General features: G+C 36.9%; 1 protein-coding gene across 1 annotated transcript in view; it reads right to left on the reverse strand.

Annotated features, from left to right (window-relative positions):
- Positions 1–25,873, reverse strand: part of ADAMTS3 (ADAM metallopeptidase with thrombospondin type 1 motif 3) — a 282,573-nt gene that overhangs the window by 41,674 nt on the left and 215,026 nt on the right. The window contains exons 6-12 of the mRNA XM_069091667.1: positions 15,082–15,165; positions 13,129–13,285; positions 11,643–11,748; positions 11,005–11,148; positions 8,092–8,224; positions 5,477–5,590; positions 2,013–2,158 (exon numbers count right to left, since the gene is read on the reverse strand). Coding sequence (XP_068947768.1) covers positions 2,013–2,158; positions 5,477–5,590; positions 8,092–8,224; positions 11,005–11,148; positions 11,643–11,748; positions 13,129–13,285; positions 15,082–15,165 — 884 coding nt within the window. The remainder of the gene's footprint in view (positions 1–2,012; positions 2,159–5,476; positions 5,591–8,091; positions 8,225–11,004; positions 11,149–11,642; positions 11,749–13,128; positions 13,286–15,081; positions 15,166–25,873) is intronic.

The following is a 25,873-nucleotide window of genomic DNA, read 5'->3' on the forward strand; positions in this document are numbered from 1 at the left end:
AGCCACATCAAGATGTTCTTCCCAAATGGCTCAAGAGAATTAAGAATCGTGATGGCAGAATTCATGGCCTGGCCAGCAAACATTGGTGAATAGAAAAATTTGAATCCATCACAACAAATTACACCAAAGAAATAGAGGATAAAAGATCGGGAGTGTAAACACACAGAAGTGAAGAACAATATGAAAGAAGAGAAGCAAAAAGCAACATTAAAACAAAGTATTGGTCATGAAGACAGGATGCATAGAGATGACTGAAGGATTATATTTCTCCTGGAATAACACAAGTCAAAAGACCTGAACATCATGATGTGAAGAGATCAAATATTTATGAATATGGAAAGTAAGATGAAAATTGAAAGAATCCACAGAGACCTTCAGAAAAAACAAACAAACAATAACAAACAATCCTGGGCTGCCAAATCCAGGACACTTAGTGGTTATACTGAACAGTTCCAAGGACAAACAAGTCGTGCAAGCAAACAGGAGAAAAACCTTTAAATGTAAAGGAAATTCAAATAACATCAAACTAACTATTCTACACCTACCAGAAACTGCAAAAAATAAAAGTGAAATAATGTTTTCCAAAGAGCATAGGCACTCAAAATGCAATCCAAGATGACACATTTTATAAACTTGAACCTAATCATCATGAAAAAAGGTATGTTCAAAAAGAGAGAGGCATTTGAAACATTGCTACAAAGGAAACCAGACAGGAACAGATTATTTGTTCTGTAAACACTCCAGACAGCAGAAATAAAAGAAAGGGAAGAAATACAACACCTAAGGAAACCATAAGTTAGAAAAACAAAACAAACAAAAAACTTAACCCTGGAAAAAGAGGAGAAAAATAGGAAAGTTGTTAATTCTTTATGGTGTGCAAAGGTCTTTGTTTAATTAGAGGGGCAACTCCCAATTAGTTTGTAGAAGATGGGCATATGTCATGGTGGTCTTTAAATGATAGTAAGTTAGAAAGCTCAAGAGACTGCTCCAGGAGCCTCAAATAGGAAAATAACCCAGCCCTCGGGGGGGGGGGGCAGCAACTTTTGCAAGAACGGAGATTTTTCTCCTTTGAGCCTCCTACCCTCCACCTGCCATAACATCTAGCAATGGAGCTACTGTCCAAAGGGAAACATCCATCCAGAATTTAGAAATTCACTTCAAGAGAATTTAAGTCATAGTTTCAGAAGACACAAATAGTCCTGACAGACACTGATACAGAGAGGTAGTCACTTGAGGTCAGAAGCAGGTTAGAGGAGTGGGCTCTCTGGCAGAAAAGAATAGAGCTGGCTATTGATAAGCTTGGCAATCAAATGTTAGACCACAGAGAGGGGCAGACTCTGGGACATGAGGTGGGCAACTCATCCAGAAGGGACATAGCAAGAAGCCTCCCCAGGCAGTAATGGAGGAGGAAGCAGCCTTGGCTACTTTGTGCTTTTTGCATGTCACTACCATATACTCCAAGTTTGCACCCACTCTTACAAGTGCTGCATATGAAGAGGAGAAAGCAACAGCATGAAGGATGCCCTGATTCTATTTTCTCTCATGCATATCACCAACTGCAATCTTGGAGCTTCCCCGAAGGCAACATTTATGTCCTTTAAAATAAAAGTAGCAGTGGCATATACCGAGTTACATAACACAAAGACTGGAAATGTTTTATAGTTGCTGTTTTTATTATGACGTTTTAGTAAATGCCTTTGCTTTGGCTGGCTACTGATAGGAAGAACCCTAGTCTAGGCTCTTGAGTTACGATATTCAAAGAACAGATCAAAAGACCCACCATGTCTACCCTGGAGCCTGGGAGGAGCAGCTGCCCTCTGGGGACACAAGCTGAGAGTAAAAGCACTGAGTCAGAAAGGATAAGCCATGGGGAATGCTACTCATGAAAGGGGTTTTTCTTGCTATTTCAAATTTGGAAAAGTTCATTGGAAATTTTAGTGGATTTTTAGCTTTTTACTCATGATACGGCCACTAATGATAACACAATTACCCTGAAATATGTTCTCACTCACATTGGGTTATTGCACTGACGTGTCCTGAAGCGAACACCTGTCCCACATGTACGAGAACAGGAGCCAAATTTGGTCCAGGACCCCCAGTTTCCATCTTGCTTCTCCTGATTGGCATTCTTCCACATGCAGTGACCCTTGTAGCACCACTTGAAAAAAATCAAGATATGACCTAGATTATTAACATAATTAATATTGATGAATTAATAATATGAAAATAATTCACATGTTAAATTTGGAATATGATGCATATCTATCAACCCTCAGTCATTTAAATACCCACTCTATGCCAATGCTGGAGATAAAAAGACAAAACTAAAACAAGCCCTGCCTCCAAAGAGTCACATAAATGGGTGATGCAGCGTCGTCTGTGAAGAATAAAGGAAGAAAGCAAATGAGCCTAGAGAGCTAGGCTGAGGCCAGGTTGTAAAGAGCTTGAAATACCAAATGGGGTTTTGTATATGATCCAATAGCAACCATTGATATTTGATGGGGGTTGGGAGGTAAGAGAGAGAATAGCAGTCAGAATTGTGCTTTAGGAAATCTACCTTGGCAGCACTTTGCAATGGTGGCAATGGTCCTTTGTACTTATGTAGGGAGACACATGGTGTAATGAGCAGAGAGATGGCCTTGGAGTGAGTAGGAAGAGCTGGTTCCAGTCCCTACGCTGACACATTGCTATATAGTATATGATTTATAAATAGCGCGCGCACGCGCGCGTGTGTGTGTGTACATTGCACACTTGCTTTAGTTGTCCTTTATTCTCAGAGGACCAAAATGACATCACTATGTTGGGGTCAAGGTACAGTGAGTGTGTCTGACTGTGACTGATTAGACCGATATGAACTTGAAAGGCTCTACCACAGGTCAGGCACCAATAGCCCATATGTACATTTGGAGTGGAGACGGTTCTAAATTTGCACACTCATGTTTCTTTGATCTACGGCTTTTTCATATGGGCACACTATGGTGGCCAGTACCGTGCCAGTGTCTCCTGTATCTCACAATCAGTTCCCCAGTTCTTCAGAGAGACCTTGAGAGTGTCCTTGTATATATAATTATATACACATATTGTCTCCCCTCAAAGATTGTAAATACATGAAACATAATGGACCCATAGCAAATAATTATTTATAATGATCGCTGATTGATCAATAAAAGCCCCCTGTTCTCCACTTCTCAGTTAAAAGGAATATTTAATATTAGCTACAAACATAAAATTAAAAAAAACTTTCATTATAGAAAAAGGAATTTAAATGTAGGTTTTAGAGGTAAAAAGCACTAATATGAGAATTTATGATTTAATTGTCTATAACTTTCTGGAGTAATGAGAAGAGATTCCCGAGCACACCCCAGTCCTAACTCTAACAGTCACCGAGTTCACACTAATGCAGAAGTAGCTTATCACGGCCAACAAGAATGTAGGGGTCACCCAGGGCACTCGAATGAGGGATGATCTGATTATGCCCTCTCTCATACATAGCATCAATGAGTCTTGGAGTATCCCCAAAGGCAAGATTTATACCCTTTAAAAAATAGGAGCAGTGGCAAATGTTGATTTATATAACAACAACAATAAATTCTGTCTGTACAGACCTTCATTTTCAAAACTCTTTCTCCCACATCCTCCATCTCTTTTGAGACTTAAAACAACCTTATAAGGAAGGTAAAAAGACTTAGTCTCAGAAAGATTAAGTGAACTGCCAACCCTACCATGGGTAAGAACTGGCACATGACAGATTACCATTCAGGTTTTTTAGGAGAGCTGTCTGGTTAGAGACATCCTATCAAAAGGCCTTTATTTTAAAAATAAAACATCCACTCTGAATTCAGCTGCTTTTGAAATCTTAGCTTTGGAATGCTGGTCTTCTTCTTCCTTTTTTTTTTCTTTTTGGAGGGGGAAAGGAAGGGTAACTGGGGTTAAGCGACTTGCCCAAGGCCAGGAATGCTGGTCTTTCTTTAAGAAAAAGATACCTATGTGAGCTATCAAGTAATGCATCTGTAAGGTTTTATAAAATGCTTACCAAGTGCCAAGCACTAAGTGCTGGGGTATGGGATATATGTCATATAGTTAATATATTAAAGATTTAATATAATTAACAATTAATAGAATTAAAATAATGATATAATTTATATATTAACAGTATCTTAAATAATATATAACATGTTATATGCACATACATATGTACACAAATACACATACAGATGTATATACAAAATATATTCGTTGTAATGGGGGAAGTATAAGCAGTTCCTTAAAGGTCTCATGTAGGAGGTAACATTTTATATGAACCTAGAAGAAGTCAAAATGACAATGGACTGCATTCCAGGCTTGGGGACAGCCAGTGAGAAGCCATGGAGGTCTTTGGAAGAGAATGTCTTGTACTAGTCACACCAAGACCAGTTTGTCTGGGCCAAGCATACAACAGGGGAAGCAATTTGTCTTAAGACTGGAAAGGTAGGTTGGAGTCAGGTGAGGAAGTGTTATAAATGCCAAACAGAGGAATTGGTCATAGATTCTAGAGGTGTTAGGGAGCCATTGAAGTTTACTGAGAGGGAGAGTCAGCTTGTGTTCTGGAAATATCATTTTGGCAACTATGTGGAGCTATAAGTAAAACCGTTACATAAAGTGAAGAAAGAAGTGTGAACGAGGTGCCTTAGAAAGGCCAAAGTCATCGGTTGGGGTAGCTAGTGGATAGAGAGCCAGACCTGGAGTCAGAAAGACTCCTCTTCATGAATTCACATCTGGCCTCAGATACTTCCTAGATGTGTGACCCTGGGCAAGGCACTTAACTCTGCTTGCCTCAGTTTCCTCATCTATAAAATGAGCTGAAGGAGGAAATGGTGAATCACTCCAGTGTCTCTGCCACAAGAAAAAAAAAAACAAAACACAAACGCTAATGGGGGCAGAAAGAGTCAGACACAACTTAAAAATGACTCAAACTTATTTTGTTGCTAATGTAGAATGAGTTTTGTCAACTGGAGATCTCAATATGGCTTTTTTGTTTGTTTGAGTATGTATAGTTTTTCTGTTAGCAGTGCAGTCTACCCATTGGCCAGAATGGTCTAAGTAGTCCAACTTATATCCCTTTAAGGTTTTAAGACACCCTACACAGCTTTCCTAGTACAGCAAGTGCTTCTTCTGTAGGGGGTTACAAAACATCAATGCCGAGAAATCTTCAGAAAAAAAGAGCCCAGGAAGTAATTTCAATCCAACCAAGAGGGCAGGAATTGCATTAAAGGAGTTAGTGCTTTGAATTTTAACTCAAAGTCTAATTACATTGAAGTCTGAAATACTAGTGGTTATTTAGGCCTGCTATTTAGACTAATCAGTAGGAGAAAAAAGGGTTATGTTTTCTATAACTTGTCACTCCCCTTTATGCAGACACAAGTAGCGCGCGCGCACACACACACACACACACACATGAGCACATTTTAAGGTTAAAGTTGGAATGAGATTTACTCACTTTCCCAGGGGCACACTCAGTCCCATCAAGTGGGGGTCCTTTCTTAGTCTTACAGAAGTAGGGATTATCAGGATGGCTGCACCATAGCTGTTTACATGGGTCAAAGGTTCGGAACTGCAAAATAGAATAAAATGCTTAAATGACATTGTAGGTAATATAAGATTTGAAAATAGTATATTTAATTCTACCTTATATCATGTTTCTTGTTTACATTTCATTTTAGTTCATTAGTAAAAATTACAGTATGTTTTACATAAAATGAGGACTTATATAATTCCTAAATAGATCATCTTTTTTGGCTAATATAAAATATCATATTAATAAATTACTAAATAAATGTCAAATTAGTCAATTTCTTTTTTTTTTTGAGCAATCAGGGTTAAGGAACTTGCTCAAGGTTACACGGCCAGTTATTTCTGGGTGTGGTGCTGAGTGTCTGAGCCCGGGATTCGATCTCCAGGTTGTCCCAACACTGGAGCCGGTGCTCTTACTTGCTGTGCTACCTGGCCGCCCTGAAATTAGTCAATTTCTAATCTTATGATTACTCAACTAATCATACTTAACTGCTTTCTCTACTGACATGAAGGAAAGTCATTAGATATCTCTGAGACTCAACTTACTCACCTATAAAACAAGGAGCTTGCCTGCAAGGTCCTTTCCATTTTTAAATCTTTTTTTTTTTGGAGGGGAAAGGCAAGGCAATTGGGGTCAAGTGACTTGCCCAAAGTCACACAGCTAGTAAGTGTAAAGTGTCTGATGTCAGATCTGAACTCAGGTCCTCCTGACTCCAGGGCCGGTGCTCTATTCATTGTGCCACCTAGCTGCCCCCTATCTTTGAATCTATAATACTATATCATTATTTTTAATATAGTTAAATTCACAATGTTGATATCTAGGAAGGAGACAATGAGCATTATCATGTAAATTTTAGGTAAGAAAAAGCTTCAATCAAAATGATTCCATTGAATCCCTAGAAATATGAACTAAGTTAATAATTATAACAGTAATCATGTGTGTTTTCATTCACTTGAATGAAACAAAAAAGGACAATTATATTTGAAAGCTATATTATTTGAGAGGTATCTAAAGATAAAGAGACTGGATCTGTGATTTCAGTGATCACTGAAATCACAGATGTAGGCAATTCTTAGATGACGAAGTTATTTCCACCACATTTTCCTAATATGGAATTTGGTATTTAACAACCTAAATACATGTATACACAAACACAAACTTCTATGGAAGAGAGAGAGAGAGAGAGAGAGAGAGAGAGAGAGAGAGAGAGAGAGATGATAGACAGACAGACATGGTAGACAGACAGACAGAGAGAGAGATGGGAGAGGGGGAGAGGAGAGAGATGCATAAAGATGGGAGAGATCAATCGATAGATAAAGAGGTAGTAGATAGATAGATGATAGATAGATAGACTGATTGATTTAGATCTATATAGAGAGAGGTATATTTATATAGGGTATCCCAAAAGTTTTAGTACAATTTTAAGCTTTAAATACCTTAAAGTGTCTCCAGCCTCTCCTTTCTCCAATCTATCTACCCCACAAGTACCAAAGCAATCTTCCTAAAGCACATGTCTGACCTCCCTGGATCAAACATCTTCAGTGACTCCCAATTGTCTCTAGGATAAAATACAAGTTTCAAGCTTGAAGAGTTTAAAACTAAACCAAGATTTCTGGGATACCCTGTAAGTATTCCATCATTTACAAAGGCCTTTCCTGACAGTCATCCTATGATATAGGAAAAAATGTTATTTATACATGAGGAAAGTGAAGCTCAGAGAAATATAGTTAATTGCCTATTCTCGTGTAATGTAAGAACTGGAGACAAATCCCAAGTATTCTCACTCCAAATCTACTGTCCTTTCTACTCTGCTAGACTGATAGGTAGATAACATGCATATATGTCTGTATATATACAATAGATACAAGTGCATACATATCATACATATATACATACAAATGTAGGCATATGTATGCACATATATATGCATCTGCACACACACACACACACACACACACACACATACACAACCTTTGCCCCAGCTCTATAAACTCCAGATTTACCTACATTGGTTAACAAAGCATCGAGCCTTGAGATTACTCTCCCTCCCACACTACCATATCTTGTACTTGAGAGTTTTCCTCCAACAAGCCTCTCCTTACTCATGAAACTTCCTTCCCTGACAAGATTGAAACAAAGGCAAGTAGAGTACTTTTCAATTATTTGTGGTAAAACTACATGCTAAGACAAAGAAACTTGTCTAGATCTGATTTAAATGTAAAAAATTTAGATGGACTTTAAGGAATCTACATGAAATCATCAAGGTTAACTACCCTCTTTTCTCATAGGTCCATCAATCATTACTCTTAAACTTGAAGAAAAGCAATAAACAGAATTAGATTTCCTCAAGGAGTTTTCTGAGTCACAGGGAAAAAAAAATGGGTTTTTACCTCTTCATTCCTTTTCTTTCTAAGTCTCTGTGGACCTGAACCCAATCACCTGCCATAGTATAAATCAATTCATTCAGCACAACTCATCTAATCAGAATTAGGTGCACAGATTTTATCATTTAAGTTTTAATATTATTTTGGGTAACTTACCGCAGTACACATTTTGTATCCGACACCAAAATCAAAGCGGCATTGTTCATCCATAGAATAATTGATTCCTGGTAGTTCTGGGAGTTTGGGCCAGTCGTGTTCAAAAGGGTCATCAAGAAGACAGTCATAGGAACTGTGAGAAGGTAAATAGTAGATACGGTCAAGTTTTTGGACATATTTCTATGAACATAATAACCTTAAAGAAAAGAAGAAGAGATGGAGACAGTATGAGGAAAGGGAGAAAGAAAATGAGGAGAAGAAAGAAGGAGGAGGTTGAGTTCATGTGACCATCTTCCTCAAGGGGCCTTTAATTCTACTGTTGTATCATAATTATATCATAGGCTTCATCTACATGTAAATCTTTTTTGGTTGCAGTCAACAAATTTAATGGCATGTAGCTAATGTCAGCATTTACCACTGCTTGATACAGCTTACCTGCTGCTTCCAAAAGTGTTTCTGTACATTTTCAACCTACTTATCACGTGTTCTGAGAATATGCTGTCAATTTGCTTACCCCTTTTTTACTAGAAAGTATTCTTTCAATAACTCCCTCGGGGTTATAAGCCCTGTGTTTCATTAACATTGTATGGGTTGTTGTTAAGGTACTTTCCAAATCTGCTGAGGTCCATTTTATAAACCTGAAATTGCATGTTAAGATTAGCATTGCACAGGCATTGGTTGCTTCCAACATATTCTTAACAGTCACAGATTTCTTCTTGAAGCCTTAATGCATCTTTCCTGGAGAAGTACAAAATATTTGTTCGAATCCATTGTTTCAATTTCACTTTTGGATTCAAGCTCAAAATCTTCTGTCTCTATCTTTCCTTGATGTACACTAGGGATTATATACTCATCTATGATGATAATGATATGTGTGGCTCTAGGCAAGATATAAAATATATATGACAATACGTACAATATATAAAAATGATACTTTTTTAGTATGAGAAAAAAATTTCATGAGATTAAAAAGGCTTTTCATGTCATCCTCAAGGAGTCTGGAGTTACTGAACAAGGAAGATTATGCAAAGAAAAAATGATAGCACACGTATACCCCACATCACTGAAGACTGCAGAAATTTAGCACCAATCAAATACAAAAGACAAAGCATGACCCAGTGGCTAGGACAGTAGATCTGAAACTCTTTGCCTTTCAAAAACTAGCAAATGCTAAATCCTTGCTCCACAGACACAGACTTCAAAATACCCTTCAGGATCAAACAGTTGAATAATGCTATAAGTAAACCATTATCACAGACAACCGTTTCCCACAAAAACACCAATGTAACACTACTTTGTAAAGACTTAAGAGCACCATTTGCATACATTGTAGTCTTACAAAAATATTCATTACTTCCAAACTACACAAAATGATAAAGCCTCCAAGGTTATAGAAGCCAAGGAGAGAAATGAAAAGCACATGGGAGCAAGATGAATTATGAATCACGCCTGTCATCCTGTCTCATACGGAAGTTATCCCAAAGATACTTTTAGTGAACTTACAGAAAATGAATTTACAGCTCAATAATTATATTACATTTTAAAACAATTACTTTACCTATCTGTTCAATAGTCCATTAAATATAAATATTTAGGGTTATATTACTATCTTATATTATTTTAAATAATTAAACTATAGAAATAATTTTAAAATTTATTTATTACATTATTTCTTAATTTATTTAATCAATATTAATCTTATTGTCAAACATAATATGAATTATATTATTAATTTAATATTAATATAGCATCAAATATATTAATGCAATGTTATGTAGTTATCCTAATTTGTGTTATTGTATTAATCATATTGATCAATAATTAGTGTTAATATAATGTATTAATATATCACTTTATTGATGATATGATAATTAAATATAATGTTAATTGTAAAATTAAAAGATCAGCATTTATATAGAACTTCAAGGTTGAGAAGGCACTTTACAAATATTATCTCATTTTATATTCACAAGAACCCTGGGAAGTAGGTGTTATTATTATCCCCATTTTACAGAGGAGAAAACTGAAGCAGACAGAGAAAAGTGACTTGCCTAGAGCCACACAGCTAGCAACTATCTGAGGCAGAATTCAAACTCAGGTCTTCCTGACTGTAAGCCCAGTGCTGTGTGCAATATGGTGCCACCTAGCAGGACAGTGACTTGACTGCGGACCATTTCTACCTGGATTCTATCCAAAAAGATGAGAAAAGTGAGATGGATGACAAAAAGGACAATAAAAGTGGCTCATCTTTATGTAGCACTTTTAGGATGACAGAGATCTTGCCCTACAACCACCTTGTGAGACACGCAGTGTAAATAGCACAATCATCTGTTTACGAATGACAAAGCTGAGGTTCAGAAAGGTTAATGGAGGTGGGTATGCCCATACCCAAAGTATGTGCTGGAACCAGACCAGGAATCCAAAACCGTCAAAGAAGCAAAACGCCTGGGTTCAGATTCTGGCCGTGACACCACTTGTGTGCCCTTGGGCAAATCCCAACTTCTTTGGGAAGCAGTTTCTCATCTTTAAAATGAGAGAGCTTGACTAGATGGTCTCTGAGGGACTTTCTGGCTCTAACTCTGATCCTGTGGCCTCTCTGGGCCTCAGTTTCTCATCTGTAAAAAGGAAGGGTTTGGCTAGATGATGGTTTCATTTTGATATTTGTCCTCAGCACCGCGTACAGTGGCTGGTACTTAATAAATGATTAGCAGTTGATGGAGGGATAGATTGTTCTTTTACTATCTATTCCAGTTCAAAATCCATGATATTATGAAATTATCTACTTTGAATGTCTAGACTTATGCTTTGTCACATATGTCTTCATATGACCAAAGATAGACACGGACACCATATGTCTCTCTTTTCAAGTCGCAGTACCCCAGTACTCTCTACACACGCCCATGGGGTTCTTACTGTATGTATCTTTTCAATTCCTGGCCACTGCACCGGGACCAGTGATAGCGATGGAATGCTGCCTGTACCAATGGAGCCATAACACTTCCCATGGCTGTCTCGTCCCCACACCTGTTTCCTTGACCATCATGTTCCATTCCTAACCTAGAAAGATCAAAATGAGATAAGATCAGAAGGAACCAAAGGCATGCTGATGAGTGTGGTGACTGGTTTGATCATTTCCAATTTGTTTAATATGTGTTCATGAAAAGAATATCTGTGCCAATTATTATAAAGTAAGCCAAAACAATACCAGTGAGAACCTTTATACCTGTTGGGAGGAAAGCTGGCATTCTTTGAGAAACCATATTGACTATGGAATAGACTGCAATGACATAAGATAACTTCCTACATCTCAGTATTGTTTCATAGCAAACCTGAACCCAGAATGGATGTCCCAATGGGGAACCCCTTTTTCACAGTTTTTGTACATGACCCCTTCCCTGGTTTAGACATGTGAACAGTTGGAGAGGAACAAAATGGCACCTGGAAGATCTCATATGCCTCTTTCCAAAGTACAAACACAAATGGAAGAAGCAGCAACAACAACAAAAAAATGTTCTTGTTTTTCGGTCCCTTGGTGGCAAAGAGTAACTTACACATGGCCAGTTTCATGGGCCACTACAAAGGCTGATGAAAAACCATCCTCATGATTTAAGGTACAGCTTCTTACTGGATGACACATTCCTGTTACTGGTGCATACCCTGCAAAGAATAATAATTTATTATTTTTTAAATGTTCATTTCATCTGAAAACCCCTAAGGAATTGCTGCTGTATCCTTCCCTACCAAAAAATCTTCTGTGGAACAAGGACAGTTACATGTCCTTGGTAAAGCTACATCCTACAAAACAGCAGCCATTTGAATGTCCTTTCTTTTGGATGAAGATACATGAACTCCTTAATGGCTGCTGTGCATTGTCTGGTCATTGCTGAGTCTTTTCATTGGCCACACAGGTCATAGATCACAGATTTAGAGTTGGATATGGTCTTAGAGATCATTTAATAGAGCCCCCTCACTTTACAGGTGAGAGAACTGAAGTCAAGGGTGATAAATGGCTCGTATGACTTTAATACCATGTTACTGGCCAGTTTTTTTTTTTTTTTAAGTAATCGGGGTTAAGTAACTTGCTCAAGGTTACATGGCCAGTTATTTCTGGGTGTGGTGCTGAGTATCTGAGCCCGGATTTGATCCAGGTCATCCTGACACTGGAGCCAGTGCTCTTACTCACTGAGCCACCTGGCCGCGCCTAAGCAATTGGGATTAAGTAACTTGCTCAAGGTTACACGGCCAGGTGTTTCTGGGTAGGTGCTAAGTGTCTGAGCCCGGGATTTGATCTCCAGGTCATCCCAACACTGGAGCCGGTGCTCTTACTCGCTGTGCTACCTGGCCACCCCTACTGACCAATTTTTAAGTCCATGAAAACTGATAGGGAAGTTAGAAGTATGGAATCTGTGTTTTCCCCCAATGCCTATGTCAGAATTCATCACAAGTAGGTACGATGAATAGAAGTCATCTTTTTATGTTGGTCCTAATTTTTAGCATTACCAGTCTGTCTGATTCATGATGTATTTTGTGGGTCACTTCCCCCAAAATCTATATCAGTAGTAATTTAAGAAAAGTTTGATTTTTACTAGTATCATCTAGTCCGGATTTTTTAATCTGATTGGCATAGGGAACTCCCAGTGACAGAATTTTTTCTTTCAATGAAGTTTGGTGACTATTCTGTAATTTAAGATTTATTATAAAAGAGTTGCCTTGGAATACTGAGAGATGTCTTGTCTTGGCTCATGTTGCTAATATGTGTTCAATGTAGGATGTGACCCGCCTTTTTCTAACTCTAAGGCTAGCTCTCTATCCACTATGCCCATATTCATCTCTTGGACTTATTATGACAGTTCGAAAGTAATGAATACTAAGAAGTATTCTCGTCCTTGCAACACTCCAAAGAAGTCAATGGAGGGTGTTAGACAGAAAAGATAGACCTGAATAATATAAAACTGTATGCACTGCACTGGTTAGAACTGACAGCTGTCTGATTTGGAGGCTGCACAGGAATCTCCTACTATATGACAGCGTCATTACCTTGCATACCAGCAGGTCCAAAGTCTTGCCTCGTTAGAAAAATGGCATGATCGTGGTGTTCGGGATGGTTGGCATCTGACTTCTGCTGCTGACATGCCCAGCGGCATACGTTTTCCAGACTCCGGGATGGATTTCCTCTCTCTATGAGGCTGATGGACTGAACAATAACAACCAATTAAACGTGTAACGTGCCGGATTATCCCTTGCCTTCCTTCTGTGCCTTTATTTGACACAAAACGTTTGGGCTTCTAATTCTTAGACAATTACCTTTATAGCCTAATGAACAGAGAAAACACTTATTGAGTTTCTGGAAGGATTTCAAAAGACCAGTGATAAAGCATGCCACTCATTCCTTGAAAGCAAGAGGATGGGCTCAGGGGGCATAAGGATACAGAAATCGTTGACATTTTGCTTAACTGAATATCTGTTACAAGGGTTTTGTTATTTTTTTTCAGAGTGGGGTAAGGTGGGAGGGAAAATGACTAAAATTTTGTTCACTGGAAAAATATTTTTCAAAGTGTCTTATTTTCAGGGAACGACACGAGATAATGGAGAGAAGAGAGAGAGCTAGACGCATTCTCTACTTCCCAGATGTGCGTTTTCTGACCATCAGAATGGTAGGTAAAAAGTTGCGACTTCTTGGAATGTCTGAGTCAAATAAAACAATTATTTATTATTGAGCGCTCACTATGTGGTAAGCCCTCTCTGAATGAGAGAATTCTCTTTTGTACAACATTCTAACATCCTTGGGTCCCTTGGGCTATGTGTGGAAGTGGTTAATATGTTCCTTGGATTGGTTTGTATGTTTCAACAAATGCTATCATCAGTGTTTACATTCTTACTAAAATAACGAGGGATGGTTCTATGCAGAACACATATATCCCCTAACAAATGGTGGAACTACTAATCCCTGTCCCTTAAGGACACCAGCTGGAATCTGTTTATATTCACTGTGATTGAGATAAAGTAGGTTAGGACCATGGGTACTAAATCAAGACTCCTTGACATTCTATCTCATCAGGAGATAAAGGAATATCAAATAGGGAATGAAGTCCTAACTCAATAGTCTTTGTTTCTCTTTCTTAAATGAACACACTCATTAATATTTCAAACCTCAAAGGAGAAAAATTGAAAGAAAAACCCCATACTTAAATATCATGGCAATTATGAAATTAACCTTCTTACCACCCCCATTAGGCTTCCACAATTAAATAACATTAAACTCTATCAAAAGTAAAATAGCATTGACTAATTCCATGCGGGTAGAATCTGAAGATAGAAGAAGTACCATTTATAGGCCAGCTGAAGTCAGCTGTTTTTCCAGAAATGCCTAAAAATAAAAGTCATATACTTTCATGATATCCCCTTTTTTCTTCTCCAACCCCTTCCCTCAAAGGAAAAAGACAATATATAAATGGAAAAACTCCAAAGATCTTACCACAAAAGAAAGGCTATTTCTGTAAAATGTTATATGTAGGTAAAGCAGGTCTAATTTAGTGATTAAGCACTTTCTCTTTAATTGGATCATGTTAATTCCTTCAACAAATATTTATTGAGCAAGACATTGTGGGAGTTTATACAAAGAAGTATAAGACACTCTTCCTATCCTTAGAAGTTTAGGAGTTAGTAGAAAAGTGTAAATCTTTACATTTGTGCCTGTCTGAGGCCTCCCAGCTCATTTCAAGAATCTATTTATTGGAAAAGAATCACCATTTTCTTAGGCTAAAATCATAAGTTAATTTCCTCCTTGTATTAAGAAAGATAAACGAAAGCCTCTCTGGCTAAAGTAGGGGAGTTTTCCTTTCTCATATGGACAATTCCTTTACTTCAGCTCAGGGTAATATGTTCCATTGTTACTTGGAGCTGTAGGAACTGGGCATTCAAGATTCCCCAAATGATTCCATCTGGCCATCTGACCAAAGTTCTACATATGGGATCAGAGACCATTCTTACCTTGGTATAACCCAGCATTATCATGCGTACCAGCACAACATTAATGTGTACCCCAAGTGACTCATCATGGTAAATTTCATTCACCTAGAAACAAAACAGGCAAGCTTTCAAAGCAAGGCATTACAAAGGGAGATGGCAAAACCAAGATACTAATTTGCCTGACACTCATAGAAGCCTTGTATGGATACAGCTAGATCAAAGTAGCAAGTTTCTCAGCCTCCTGTAGTCCTTTGGAACAAGGAAGTGAAGCCCTCTTTCTGGAAGCAAGGAGAGGAAGGGAAATGTATTCATGTGGAAGAATCACCATTTTTATTGATATATTTTGTTTAATTTTAAGTTGGATGGAAATTTCTAAATCGTAATTGAGAGAGAGAGCATCATAGAATTTTAGTGATAGAAGGGGTCATAGAGATCTCAAATTCAAGACCCAGATTTTCCTGGTAAATAAAGATTCCCAGAGGGTAAATGACTTCCCTAAGCTCACACACTAGTTGAAACAGGACCAGAGTGGTCAAAGACCTGTGTTCAATTCAACCCTGGCCAAATGTATTAAGACACAAATTTCTCTCTGGATGAAGCTGGGAGTGTTCCTTTCTCACTTGGACATACTATGTACAAGGCAAGAGTGCAGAGTGCTAAGGTAGTCAGAGAAAAACTGACTTTTTATACAATTCTGGAAGGAGATGCAAATCACACTATAGGCGTGGTTTCCTTTGATCTTCCCCACTGGGGACCTCAGGTATTCTCATCTCCTATATATAGGGGGAAAACTTAGGGCTTACAGAGAGTAAGTGACTGATCAGTGATCAGTTAACTAGTTAGTATCAAATGGAGATATTCATATCCAGGTCTCTTCTTTTGCTGCTATAAAAAACTGACGGCAGCCGAGATAAGATAGAAGTTCAAGGGCAGCTAGATGGAAAGAGTGCAGGGCCGGAGTCAGGATAACTCATCTTCATACATTCAAATGTGGCCCCAGACACTTACTGATTGTGAGACCCTGGGCAAGTCATTAACCCCATTTGCCTCAGCGCCTCATCTGTAAAATGAACTGGAGAAGGGAATGGCAAACCACTCTGATACCTTTGCCAAGAAAACCAAAAATGGGTCACAGAGTCAGATACGAATGAAATGACTCAACAATATGTTCATGGCCCTGTCTCCTTCTAACAAAGAGTCATTATTGAAAATAAAATAAATATTAATAATTTTATAAACATGTATACTTCACACACATCTAGGAGCAACGTTCCCAGAAATAACAATTTTTGGAAGCAAAATAAGTCTTTAAATCAGCATTTTTGCTGAGCAATTCTGTGTGGTTCTGTTAACTTTGCCAGGACATACAAATGTTACACTATTGGAATACTAGCCAATTAGATGCCATGGCATCTGCCAGGGTTTGAATATTCACTATGGATTTTGTAAATCCTTTTAACCCTAATACTTTTTATTTCTTAAGAAAAATTTTAGATATTCATAATAATGAGTAAAAAGTATGAAGAATATTAGAAGTATTTTTAGAAAGATAAAGTAAATCAGTCAGCTCATTGCCAGAGATAGTTTAAATCACTGTCATAATATTGGATTATAAGAATAATAAACCATGCAGTTATTATTAGATGTCTTTTTAAAAGAAAACCTCTGAAGTTTTCAGTATAATCCCATCACAGAAAAAAATATACTTTTTTCACACTTTTGCTTTTAATGATGTTTTCTTTTTACAGATTACCCACACTTTGTGAGAGGTTTCTTACAACAAAGTAGAACAATTAAGTAATACTAATGATTCAGCGACATCATTTGAAAGTGAATGCAACATTTCACATCTTTAGTACCCCTCCCATTTCTCTATTTTATTTAAATAAAACTATCTTTCATGCCACTGAGAGAGAGAGAAGGAGGAGGAGGAAGAGGAGGAGGAGAAGGAGGAGGAGGAGAAAATTTCTTGAAATGTGCAGACAAAAAACAGGAAAACAATTTTGAACTCAGATAACAGAGATGGAAATCAAAAAGGGTGGGAAAAGGGTGAGGGGCATCCCAACTCTCAAAAAAAAAACCCAAAACCTTAAGTCAACCAACAATCTGTACATGGAGTGTTGCAAACCAGTATGAATTCTAAAAACTGGGGGTCTGAAACTTGATAGAAAAGCACTTCCACCAGCACCTAGATCACTGAAATGAGAAACAGGACCCAGAATAGCATTTTAAAGAAACCTGGGAAGGAAATAGGGCTAACTCAGTGGCTAGCTACCACTATTGGCATTGAAGTATGTAGTTGTGTAGAGGGCCCAGATAATCATGTTCTCTCTAGAGATTACTGTATAAGAATATACATATTTCTCAGCTTTGCACAGTACCTTTACAAAGTGTAGTAGGACATAAAAACTTCATAAATATTTCCAGAAAACTAGAAATATTAAACATATCTTTTATCAACCACAATTTAATAAAAAAAAATAATCCATAAATTGGCATTGGAAGAAAAAAATCCAACTAGAGACATTAATTTAGTCATTAAAAATGGTGGGTCAAAGAACAAATTTTATAAAAATAGTTAATTTCATTTTAAAAATAAAAAAAGAAACAGCATACTAAAATTCTTGTGAAGTAGCCAAAGAAGTCCATGAAGGAAAATCTGTTTCTAAAAACTCTCATTAACAAAAGAGAAAGAAATTAGAAAAATTATAAACAAAATAGATCATGTAAATGACATACAGCAACAAATCATATAACATTAGGTATAGAAAAAGGTTTTATTTTTCTTGTGCTTTTACAAAATACAATATCCTTTTATATTTAAACACTAGAAAACATAGAAACAAATAGTTCTGTCCTTAATATGGGAAACCAGAGGTTTACTTGTGTGTAGCTGAACTAGATCAAAATATAATTAGGGAATGTTCAACAAAATAAATAAAAATGCAATGCAACATAAATTATGTTAACTTGACTCACAACGATTTTGTTTCTTTTTCAGTTTGACAACACTGTGGTATCCATCTTAAACTAAAAGTATCATATGTAAGGGGTAGTTAGGTAACACAGTGGATAGGATGTCAAACCTGGTGTCAGGAAGACTCAACTTTCTGAGTTCAAATCTGGTCTCAGACACTTACTAGCTGTGTGACCCTAGGCAAGTCACTTAATCCTGTTAGCCTTAGTTTCCTCATCTGTAAAAAATGAGCTTGAGAAGGAAATATAAACCACTCCAGTTTTTTTTTTGCCAAGAAAACCCCAAATGGGGTCACAAAGAGACAGATGACTGAAATAATTGAACAAAAAAATCATGTGTAATGCAGAAACACTAAATATTTTATCAATTAGATTCACAGTTAAAGTAAAGATGTTTATTGTCATCATTATTTTTAATAAAGTTCTAGAAATATTAGGTACACAAATAAGATGAAAAAGAGACTTATAGAGTAAGGAAAAGCAAAGAAATAAAATATTTTTCAGATGATATGGTAGATTACTTACTAAAAATCAAGAGAAACAATAAATAAATTTAGTAACATAACAGGATATAAAATAGACTCATGAATATCACCAGTCTTTCTATATGTTGTGAACAAAATCCAGTCAGTACAGATAAAATAAATTCGATTTATAATTACTATAGATTTTATATAATATTTCTATCTGGAAATGTGGATATCAAAATACACACCAGTTTTGCAATGACAAAACACTATTTACAGAAATAAAAAGAATACTTAAATAATTGGAGATGGATGAATTGTTCATGGTTGGACCAAGCTAATATAATAAAAATAACAATACTATCTAAGTTAACTTATATATCATTAAATCTGTAAATACCAAACCACCAAAAGATTGCTTTATTGAGATAAAACAATAACAATAACAAATTCATTATACACACACAAAGATCAAGAATCTCCAAGGAAATAATGATTTTTTTAAAGTTGAAGGGAAATTGTCCAGTAGTACCAAATCTCAAATTATACTACAAAGCATGCAACATTAAAGCAATTTGATACTGGTTTTGTTCTGGGCTGGATCTGACCCAGGTCCATCCCCTTGAAGTTTACATTTGATATTGGAATGAAATAAGACATTTTTGTGTTAATCACTTTCAAAAAGAGATTTACTTAATCATAGCTAATTTAACAAGGATAGGCAGTAAGGACCCTTTGATCTGATTCAGCTAAATACTTGAGTTACCCATCATGTCACCCACCAGCCAAATATCAGAGCACCTCCTCAAGGCTGCTTTGTACTCAGACAAAGAGGAAGTGATATCAACAGTCTGAACCTTTAGTGCTCTGAGCTTAACCAAGTCTCTGGGAAGTTCTAAATACGTTTTAAGGGGGAACAAATTCACCTAATTTGAATGGGGGAGAAGATAGAGAATATGTTTAAAAATAGAAAAGCTGATCAATGAAACAAATTAAGTCGCATGATATAGAAGCAACTGAATACAGTAACATAGTGTTAGATAAAATCAGGAACACAAAGTACTGGGGTTAGGGATTCACTATTCAACAATAACTCTTGGGAAAATTGGAAAGCAATGGAGGAGAAATGAAGTTTAGGTTAATACTCTATACAACAATCACCTCCAGTTGTATCAATGGGTTTCAAATTTTGTGACTTTGCCTCATTTCTAAAATATAGAGAGAACTGAGTCAAATTTATAAGAATTCAAGTGATTCCCTAATTGATAAATGGTCAACAGATATGAACAGGCAGTTTTCAGAGGAAGAAATGAAAGATATCTATAATCATAAAAAAAATGATTGTTACTATTGGTTGGGGAAATATAAGTCAAAACAACTCTTAGGTACCACATCTCATTGGTTAGATTGGCTAACATGACAAAACAGGAAAATGATAAATGCTGGAGAAGATGCGGGAAAACTGGAACATTAACACATTGTTGGTAGAGTTGTGATCTGATCCAACCATTCTGGAGAGCAATTTGGAACTATGACCAAAGGTCTATAAAAATGTGTATACCCTTTGACCCAACAATACCATTTCTAGGGTTGCATCGCAAAGAGATCATACAAATGGGAAAAGGAGCCATATGTACAAAAATATTTATAACAGCTGTTTTTGTGGTGGCAAAGAATTGGAAATTAAGGGGACGCCCATCAATTCCCCAAAGGGGAATGGCTGAGAGAGTTGTGGTATGTGAATGTAATGAAATACTATTGTGCTATAAGAAATGAGGAGCAGATGGACTTCATAATAACTTGGAGAGTCTTATATAAACTGATGCTGAGTAAGGGCAGCAGAACCAGGAGAACATTATACACAATTACAGACACATCGTATCTATGATGACTTGGATAGACTGGGCTCCTCTCAACAATGCAAGGTTGGTTATGAGACAACCCCATAGGACATGATAGAAAGGGCTATCCACATCCAAAGAAAGAATTACAGAGTCTGAATGCGGAGTGAAGCAAACTGCTTGATCTCTCTCTTGTGTGTTTTGTTTTGTTTCGTTCCTTCTTCCTCACTGGTCATTTCATTTGTTAGGATTCTTCTTTACAACTTGACTAACGTTTAATGTGAATGTAGAACCTATATTTGATTGCATGCCACTAATTGGAATTTGGAACTCAAAAACTTGTGGAAGTGAATGTTGTAAACTAAAGTAAATAAATTTTAAAAAATGTTTGACTTTTTTGGGGGGTGGTATAGTTGCAAATTGCTTTCAGAATAACTGGAGCCATTCAGAGGTCCAACAACACCAAGTTAATACTTATCTTCGAAGGCCTCTCTAAAAATTGTCTTTTTCCTTTTTGGCCACATTTGTCAATATGGTAGCTACCAAATGCAACTGCAGAGTAGTTTTAATTTTAATATCTGTTATCATTAGTGATTTGGAACAATTTTTCATACATTTATGGTTGCTTAGATTTCTTCTTTTGATACCTGCTTGTTTAATTCTTTTAACCATTTGCCCACTGGGGATGGGCTTTTCTTCTATATGTTTATATTGTTTCCCTATTTTTCTTGAATTTGGTGCAAAGATGCTACACTCCCCCCCCCCCAATTAAGTGATTCTGACTCTGTAACTTCATTGGTTTTACTTATTCAAATACATTTTCAATTTTACATCCTCATAATTGCTAATTTTATCTCCTGTACTCATTTCTATCCCTTATTAGAGGGATTAGCAACTTTGATCAATAATGCTTTCCCTTTTCATTATCTACTTTTGAATATTTAAAAATAATATGACCTTTTATATGTAGATCATGCATCCATTTGGAAGTGATTCATAGTTTAGAAGACGTAAGAGAGTCATTACTCAAAAAAAGACCTAAACTTTAAAAAAATCAGTATTGGTTTAGTCTTATGTCTTGACACTGTGAGGAGAAAGCATATAGAGAGACAAGTTCTCCATTAAATATTTTTCTATAATCTGCCTTCTAGTCACTATTCAAAACACTAGAAAGACTGGAAAATGAATCACAAATTGAATCATCTCCAAATTGTTAATAACAAGGAATAAAAGGGAGGCAGAATTTTGTCCCAAAGAAGAAAGCATTTAAAAAGGAGAGAGTATTGAAACAGGCAGAAGGAAGCATCTGGTTGAACTGTCAAGGAAAGGAAGACTGGGCTAAAACAAGTCACAGCACTGGTTTGAGAGAAGCTATAATACAAATACAGCAAAGACTATAAACAGAAGACACTCTATAATCTGTATCAACAAACACAATTTAGCTGAATATCCAGAGTCTACTTAACCAGCCCATAAAGCCAGGAGTAGATGTCTTCTGAGATGCCCAAGGTTCACCTCAGGCTCCTTATTAAATATCCCGAAAAAAATGGGGCTAAACAGAACATTAATTCAATTTTCAGATGACCTTAAATTGGAAGAGATTGTCAATGATGAGAGAGAGCAAAAAAGTGAAATCAAATCAAATATTCCTCTAAGGGCTTTTTCCTTGAAATGAAAACTCCTTCCAAGTTTGTTCCCAGAAAGGACAATTTCTCCCAGGACATTTCCCTGGCAGGACAACGTGACCTGTTTTGTCTGATTAATTTCTAAAGGGCAAAATGTAGTCTTTCTGATTGGTTGCTCAGATCTTGCAATAGAAAAAATATTAAATATGTAGACACAGTAAGAGGAAAAAGGGAAAGAATGGTACTGTGGAAAAGAGCACAGGGTTTACAGACCTGGAACCTGAGTTCAAATTCTGTCTGCCACTGGGAAGCTGTGTGATCATGGGAAAATCCCTTAATCACTCTGACCTCAGTGGTTTCCTCAGTTCTAAAATGAGGCATCTGTACTAGCAGACTTCTAAGACCCTTCTAGTTTTAAAAAGATTTCAGGCAAGAAAATGTCAAGGAGTAAATATTTATATAGCCCTTAATATATACCAGGCATTGTGTTAAGTGCTTTTCAAACATTACCACATTTAAACTTCATAACAACCTTGTCCTTTTATTATCCCCATTTTACAGGTGGGGTAACTGAGACAAAGAGAAGCTAAATTCCTTCATTACTAATAAGGGTCTAAGGCTGGATTTGAACTGGGGTCTTCAGGACTCCAGGGTCAGTTATTGATCCATTGCATCGCATAGATACCAACTTTATTTATTAGTAATAATTTAGGGGATTTAGTTTAGGGTCTGTGAACATGTTTTAAAAATATTTTTATAAATGCATTTTCATACCAGTGTATTTATTTTATGAATTACAAGGTATTATTCTGCAAAGGTCAACAAAGTTCTGTTCTGTTGTTCGTCCTCTGTTTTCAAAGAGGACCAGTGAAGTCACGGGTGATGTCTTGACTTGTATGTGAATTGGAATTATGAGGCAGAGTTGCAAAAAGTCATCAGCCACATTCTCTTCCAGTCATCAAAGTCCAGTGGCAAGACAAATGTCAAGACAATTGGTGATGGCCCCGGATGCACTGGATGACTTTGGCATCTTTGATGTCTAATCACGCTCTGGGACCTCCATAGTACCTTCTTCAACTGCCTCCTTGGCTATTGGAACAAATTGTTCCTACCCACCCATTCCACTGAGGGAAGTCTAGTGCTTGGAGTAGATATCCCCCTACCTCACCAATGGGTTTGAGGACTGCCAATTATCCTCAACCTGGTTTACCCCATCTGCTCAACTGGTTTTACTGGGAAGAGAAAACTGTGCTTTGTACAGCTTTAAATTAATGACACAAAAAGGGTTAAAAAAAAAAAACCCTTCTCTAAACTGATATAAACATGACTGTAAACTTGTGTTTTCTTCAATTACATGTAAAAATACTTTTTAACACTTGTTTTTTGAAATTTTGAGTTTCAAATTCTCCCCCTCTCACTATCCCCTCCCCCCTCATTGAGAAGGCAAGCAATTTGATACAGGTTATCCATATGCAGTCATGCAAAAACATGTTTCCATCTTAGTCATATTGTAAAAGAAAACAGACAAAAACACTCCAAGAAAAAAAAACCTGTTTTTTAAAAAAGGATGCATTGATCAGATTCCATCATTTCTTTCTCCGGAGGTGGATGGCTGGCAGAGAACTCTTAATGAGGATATTTCCTGTAGCATTGCCTATCAGGGCTTCTTTGACACCTGTAGTCTCAGAGAGCTTCCTGGGACACTGAGAAGAAATTAAGCCACTTGGCCTAGAGTCACATGGACATTCTATGTCAGAGGAGGGACTCAAATCCAGGTCTTTCTGGCTCCAATGCATGCTCTATGTTCCATATGATAATATTTTGATATTATTTATAAACATGCAATTTTGGTAAAGAATAATTATAGTTTTAATAATGATAGCCTTTTAAAAAATTATTTTACTTGATCCTTGCAGCAACCCCATAAGTTATGTGTTATTGTTATCTCCACTTTACAGATAAGGTAACTGAGGCTGAAAATTGTTCATTAAGCACTGTGCTAGGCATAACACCCTAAAGATGGGATTTGAATTCAAGTCTTCCTGACTCCATATCCAGTGCTCTTACTCACTCTGCCTATATAAACATCAAAGTAATTCATATTTGTTTGTGTTAATACAAATTATCAGATCTATGTGCACATTACTGTACTAGATGTTGGGATGATACAAAGATAAACTCCCTTCCCTCATAGAACTTAGCAAGAAGGAGACAACCAAACATAAATACAGGACCCTATAAGAAATCTATGATAATGATCATGCAGAATAAAATTGAATGGAAACATAAAACAGATATCAGGTATTAGATGAGGTCAGAGGAAGCAAAGATGATTTCTGACTGAGTAATCCATAAAAGAGGCTTTATTGAGGAAGAGGCATTTGACATGAACTTTGAAGGGCATTATTTTATTTCCAATTTTGAAGTCCGAAATAAGTTAGATTATAAAAATTACTTATTCGTCACATCTGATCTTTTCATGATCACTCAAAGAATCCACATTTTCTAAGACAAGGGGGACATTCAGTAAAAAGAACCTAACAGAGCTGGACATATATCACATGCCCAGTCAGTGCTTTTTGATTTATTGATTGGTGGTTGGCAACAGAGAAAACCCAGAAGCAGAATGAGTGAAAAAGAAAAGTGATCTTGCATTGCAATAATTTCCACAGGAATTCAGGTGAGTAAGAGATCCATTCATAAGAGCATGGATATACATGTTAACATACAAGCTCATTCTCACAGTGAACAAGAACAGTTAGAAAATTAATTATTAGGGTGTTGTTTATACTTTTGGTGTAAAGACAAATTATAGGTTTCATGTACAAAGCTTTTAGTATCCCATAAGTAAATGAAAATGTGTTTTAATTTCCACAATATATTCATTTTCACAGGAAAGACTTTGCTAACTTTTTTTTTCTCAACACTAACAACTGTAATAAAATTATAATATTTGGCTTTCCCTTACAAGTGCTTATCCTTCCAAACAGATGGTTCGATACAATAATGATTCACTGAACCTTGATGTTTTTTTATTGCTTTTCCATGAGGAAGATACTATCTAAAGTTTGGACTTTAGCTTTATCTGGCCTCAACATTTGAATTATTGTTATTCCTTTCCTGAGCTCAGAGGGGAAAAAACCCAAGGATTTAAAGAGAGCAAATCAAGATATGGGTGCTGAGGAATCCTTTCTCCTTGGGAGTGAGGTCTTTGATTATAAGTATTTCTCACTGCCCTGTCTGGCCCAGGGTGGTAAGGTTTGAACTCATTTTCTCAGTGGGCACTAGACTGCTTGAGAGGACAGAGCCTTGATCAATCCAATAGGTGGGAGGAGTGGAGAGGATGTTGGTTTCTTTCTCCTCCCTTCCTTTGACATTCAAATACTTCCTCTTTAAGGACATACAAGATGCCATCAGTCCTAACCACGGCAACTGACACCAGCGTTGTAGTCCAGAGCCCAGAGAGAATTCAATGTTGGGGGCAAGCAGAGATGGGCTTTTGTCTTTCTTTATAGCCACAGTGTCTGGGACCTAACAGGCTCCTAATAGATACTAGCTGACCAGCAGCCATTATAAAACCAGATCATTTGATAAGAAAGTATGGGCACCAGTCCCCTCTCTCCCTCTGCATACTCTATCATTTCTTCTGCACTCCTTTTTGGCTTGCAATCTATTTAAGATGAGTTCTTGACAAATCCCTCCACCATTTCAAGAGGAGGCTTTGTGAAACAGGTGTACTCAACACAACACAAAGGAAGAGCTTGATAATTTGCTAAGTTTTGACTAATAAACCATTTAGCAATAATAAGTGGTAGAGTGGACAGAGAGCTGTGCCTGAAATCAGAAAGACTCATCACTTTCAGTCTCTAATACTTACTGGATATATGACCCTAGGCAAGTCACT

This window comes from Petaurus breviceps, unplaced genomic scaffold (assembly GCF_028583685.1).
Source record: "Petaurus breviceps papuanus isolate PSGF00001 unplaced genomic scaffold, PetGlider_PUasm1.0 126, whole genome shotgun sequence".
NCBI lineage: Eukaryota > Metazoa > Chordata > Mammalia > Diprotodontia > Petauridae > Petaurus > Petaurus breviceps.